The sequence below is a fragment of the Montipora capricornis genome, chromosome 5 (genome assembly GCF_036669925.1).
Source record: "Montipora capricornis isolate CH-2021 chromosome 5, ASM3666992v2, whole genome shotgun sequence".
Taxonomy (NCBI): Eukaryota; Metazoa; Cnidaria; class Anthozoa; order Scleractinia; family Acroporidae; genus Montipora; species Montipora capricornis.
In genome coordinates, this window is record NC_090887.1 from 12908460 (window position 1) to 12913459 (window position 5000).

General features: G+C 39.8%; 1 protein-coding gene across 6 annotated transcripts in view; it reads left to right on the top strand.

The window, feature by feature from the left end:
- Positions 1-5000, top strand: part of LOC138049531 (uncharacterized) — a 161863-nt gene that overhangs the window by 129487 nt on the left and 27376 nt on the right. For all 6 annotated transcript variants that reach the window (XM_068895845.1, XM_068895842.1, XM_068895846.1 and 3 more), the window contains 2 exons: positions 2196-2250; positions 3657-3734. In XM_068895845.1, coding sequence (XP_068751946.1) covers positions 2196-2250; positions 3657-3734 — 133 coding nt within the window. The remainder of the gene's footprint in view (positions 1-2195; positions 2251-3656; positions 3735-5000) is intronic.

Sequence of the window (5000 nt, forward strand, 5' to 3'; positions counted from 1 at the left end):
ACAATAGCGGTGACGAGGCATGGGAATCCCCTTGGTATACGAGTGGGTTTTAAATGCACCCATAGAACCTCGTGATGTTCGCAGCATTTAAGATCTTCCAGTTGATTATATTTCTAATTCAAATCGTTCCTGATGTAAAGACAGACGCCGCCGTGGCTCTCGAATGTGTAGACAGTGTAGCCGGGGATATTTACAACGCTATCTGCTATGCTTTCCCTGAGCCAAGTGTCCGTGAAAAATGCGAGTCCAACTTCGTTTCGAAAGATGAACTCTTGCACTTCAGTAAGCTTGGGAACAAGAGACATCACGTTGGAGAGCATAATCTTGGGAATGTAGTGTGATCTTTGTAGTTGTTCATCCCGCAAAGCCTGCGCGTCCCGCGCGTCAGGCGGGCCTCTTGAGGTGTTTGAGTTTGAATTAACCGCTTCCAGAGGTGACAAGATGAATATTTAATGCCTTCGATGGCGGAATATGCAAATTATTTCCAACTTGTAGTTCTTGACTTGGAAGCGGAATTTCGGGATGAATCTCACATAAAGAATGGTCTGACAAGGAAGTTAGTAAAGGGGGTCCTTCGCATGTGAGAAAAGGTCTTTGCTTTCTTGTATCCGCTCGGCAGCCCCGCCGGGTTGGTTTGTATCTTGCGATGCCGAGTTCGCAAAGAGAGCGCCACAAGCTAGAGGTCAATGGTTTCTTTGGCAAGGAGCTCGAAAGAGCAACTAGTGCCGGTCTTGAGAATAGCAAAGCCATGACGATTGAAACTTATTTGTAAAAACGATGTTAAATCTATAAAATGGCGTAAGAGTAAAAAATTTTCGGAGAGCGCCGAAAAAGTCGTGGGCTGCCAGTGAGGCGCTCAACCGTGAACCGTGAGGAGAAATGCCTACACTTCTGGCCAATTTCTAAGCTACGCACGGTCAATGCTGCCACGTTTTGTACAAGATCTGCGTCTGCTAAAAACACCAGAGTGCCAGTGTCACAGTTTACATATTGGTTTCCTCCATTTGGTTATAAGGTAAATGTATGGAAATAGAGGTACAGCAAAATTGTCGAAATTTGAAAGCTACTTTCCTTTCAACTGCTTAACAAGGTCTTTACTTAACACCGGTACGACTTTCAATCCAGTACGACCTCCGGTTCTCGGTCTTAATTAGGACTAACTTCATTCAAATAATACTCGTATGACTTTTCAAAATTATCTTAAAGAGAATTTGATCCGGTACAACAGTAGCGGGGTGAACGCGGACCTATGTGACATGACGTTGATGCATGATTTTTGCATTGGCACCAATGGCAGCAAACACAAATATCATCGAGAGAAAACCGGGATAAATTAGCACTGGAATGAAAATCGTACCCTTGTCGTGCAAGCATCCCCTATGTTGCTTGGGTCGCTACGCTGACCATTTCATTACTCACGAAAGAAAACAATCTCGGTTATCATCATCACCTTGCTGATGACCTTACGTCGAAAACGTGTGGATTTTATTTTTTTAATATGGTTATTAGCCTTGTTAATGGTTTATTTTTAAACTTAAGCGAGTTTTATGGACAATTATGTAGTAATAGTAAAAATATATTAGTGATAATAGGAATAATTGTGATTAATTAATTAATAATCATAATAATTAACTATTAATGCTTAATAATTTATTTATTGAATTGTTTTAGGTAAGTAATTGTGCATTTTCTTGAGAGAACTGTATCTGACTCAATAGCATCCGGGTTTTTTTTTCTGTTTCATACAGAACTTGTTTTACAATAGATACATTTATTTTGTACTTAAGCTGCTTGGGAGAAAGTAGTTGAGGGAAACCATTCTCATTCTCATAACACGCTGTTAAAAATTAAAACAACAACAACTAAAGGATTGCATGTCACGCATTTTGGTTTCAAAGGCGCTGGCATCTTTCATAATCGTGGATGCTCAAGTTGTTTTTATCAATGATCATTTATTTTTTTAGTCACGCCTAGTGGCACCGTGCTAAGGGATTTTAGAGTCCAGTGTAACAATCTAGTGGTTCAGTCGGGAACATTCACATCCTCGGTTTGGTTCCCCATCCCTGGACGTCCCCATAATTGTTGAACGTGGTCACTTGCTAGTTGTGTTATAATACTTTAAATTTCTGAAGCGTTAAAGAGCATAGAAAACGCTTGACATTGTTACCGTATTCATTTTGATTGTTTTCATTTAGGTATCACAGTCAGGAGTTGGCGACAGCTACAAAAAGTTTGCTTCCTCCGGTGAAGGTGAGTTAATTGAAGATATATCGACTTAACGTTATTATTAAACCTTCTTTGGGCAGGAGGGGGTCGTTCAAAGTGGTTTGGGTGGACTTCAAAAGAATTCTAGAAACTTTTTGGGGGCTTTACCTGGAATAATTAACTGTTTAGCCAGTGCTTCGTTTGTTGAACTGGGTGATTCCATGGCAAAACATTCTAAGAAAAGGGTTTTGCGAAGTTTAAATTTTTTTTGGCGTCCGAAAATTCAAAGTTGCACGCATCAAGTCCGAAGTTCTTAATCTATTTCAGTAATTATTTGGGCGTTTTCTTTCTCAAAAGCATTTCGAATGACAATTTTAGCAACTATATATGGGAATTATAACATGGTTGACATTTTCAACGACTGATAACGCAAAAGAAATTATAGTTCTTTGTCGTATGATTTGCTGCTAAGTAATCCCTTCGAACTCAGTTACCATAAAAGCTAGATTCGACGTTTACAAGTGAATTCTAAATTTTTAAACGTGGCTTTGAAAGTTGTTACAGCAACGGCAAGTGAATTTAGGCTTACAAGTTTAACTTAACGACTCGAATCGAATGTATGATATTAACATTGTCATTAAGTTTACCACATATCTGATACTGCTTTAATTTGTACTTAATAAAAAGATGGCAACTGAATGTGTCGGTCTAAGCAAGAGATAAAGCTCTCTGAGGGTTTTTCCAAGTCACATAAGCATGGTATTATGTTTTTCAATAATAACTTAGATTGGATTTTTTTCTATCCACTTTTAAAATAATTTCACTTTTATGCGATTAAAGTGATAGCTCAGTGTGCACACCGTAGATAAAGCCACTATGCCTCCAATGTGGAGGGTTCAATTATTGACAGATTTGTAATGTTAAATTTCAACGTTAAACTTTCAAATTCTTTAGAAAACGGAGAAAGAGCTATTGTTCTACCCTGTAATTTGGTGGAATCGCTTTCTTACCAATCGAGCGATTGCAAACAGGTTGTGAGTCAATTCAAATAAGTGAGTAGAGGAACTGCAAAAAAGCGAGTAGAGTTGTATTTAAACGGGATGTCTGCTTTCGGTTATTGAAAGTACGTGGCTCTCCTTATGTTTAGAGGTATTCTGTTCCAAATCTCGCTCTAAATTTTCCATAATTCTTGGTCGGGGTTAACGACGTTTATGTGATTTTATTGATATGTTATCAGTAACGTTATAGGAAAAGGAACATTATTAACCACCAGCACCTAAATTAGCTATCGTCTTTAATTTAAATAAAGATAATTAACAAATCCTAAAAACTACTGGAAATTGGCGACTATGTCTCTCGTTTGTATTGGCCTCTCAGCCTTTGGATTTAAAAAGATCATTGCTTAAGACCTTTTCAACATAACAGTTAAGACTTTTGCCTTGTTATTTCAGGTCCAGTGATACCTGAAAATCTACAGATACAGGACATGTCATCTCAACAAAGAACCGATCTCACTGTCGCCTTAACTGGTAAGTTGCAGACGTTTAAAACACTATCCTCGAAACAATATTCTTGACAAAGAACGTTGGATCGTTTGGCACTTTATATACACAAAACTAAGTGTTTAAGCTTATTTTAGGGTATCCATTCTAGAGCATTCTAGTTACAACAAAGTCAAAACCAAACTGTTCACAGTATGGCAATAAAAGTTGTTCTTGCGAACGGGTCAAAAATTCAAGGATAAGTCATCGCTTCTTAATTTAAACTCGTTTAATGAATCGACATAACACTGAACCTGGTTTGTGACAACAAAAACATTGCCGAAGAAAACCTCGTGCTCGATCTGGTCCTACACTGCGCATGTCCGTGATAAAACTAGTTCCTAGTACTTCGGAACATTCTCCCTTCCTTGATATGGAAATATCAACAATGCAAAACTGACAAGTACAAAAGACTTGCATGTAAAAGTTCAACTGAATAAAGTTCTTAAAAATACACTTTCATCGTCTCTGAGATAAATCTTAAGTTCATGTCCTAATCACAATGCTCTAGACAACAAAGCTTCACTGCTGGTCTTCTCATGAAACTCTTCCCAACTTGCACGTCCACCGCTCGAACTTTTCCATCTCTTCCAGGGTACATTTTGGTGATGCGCCCCAATGGCCATCGTCCCCTGGGGGTGTCTGGTGACATCACTATGACTACGTCTCCCTCTTGAAAGTTCTCCTGTTCTCGAAACCACTTCTTTCTAACGTTAGCTGGGCAGCCACTCTCTTAACCAGCGATGCCAGAAATGACAAACAAGTTCTTGGACCCTCCTCCAGCGTCTGCGAGGATTGAAAGCTGTACTATCCACAGCATCTGGTGCAAACCGACCCCCTGACTGCCCATGCAGAAAGTGGTTGGGGGTAAGAGGGACTGGGTCTTGTGGGTTCACCGATTGATAGGTCAATGAATGTCTCTTATGGCGGGTTTTTCCTCTTGCTTGCTTGGTATAGAATGGTCCAGCAAAGTCAACAGATGTCTGACTGAAAGGACGCAAGGACTTCTGGGTTCGAAGCTCTGGTAAGGGGGTCATAACTTGTTTGGTAGGGGGGACCTTTCTCCGTCTGTACATGAAACATTCTTTCCCCCACTCTCTGATGGCTTCTCTAGCTGAGACTATCCAGTATCTGCTTGATAGGTGAGCTAGGACTTGGTTTCTGCCCCCGTGTTGGTTCTTCTCGTGGCTGTCCTTTATGATCAGCTTTGTTATCTGGTGATTTCTGGGAAGAATTATGGGATAGCGAGTTTCC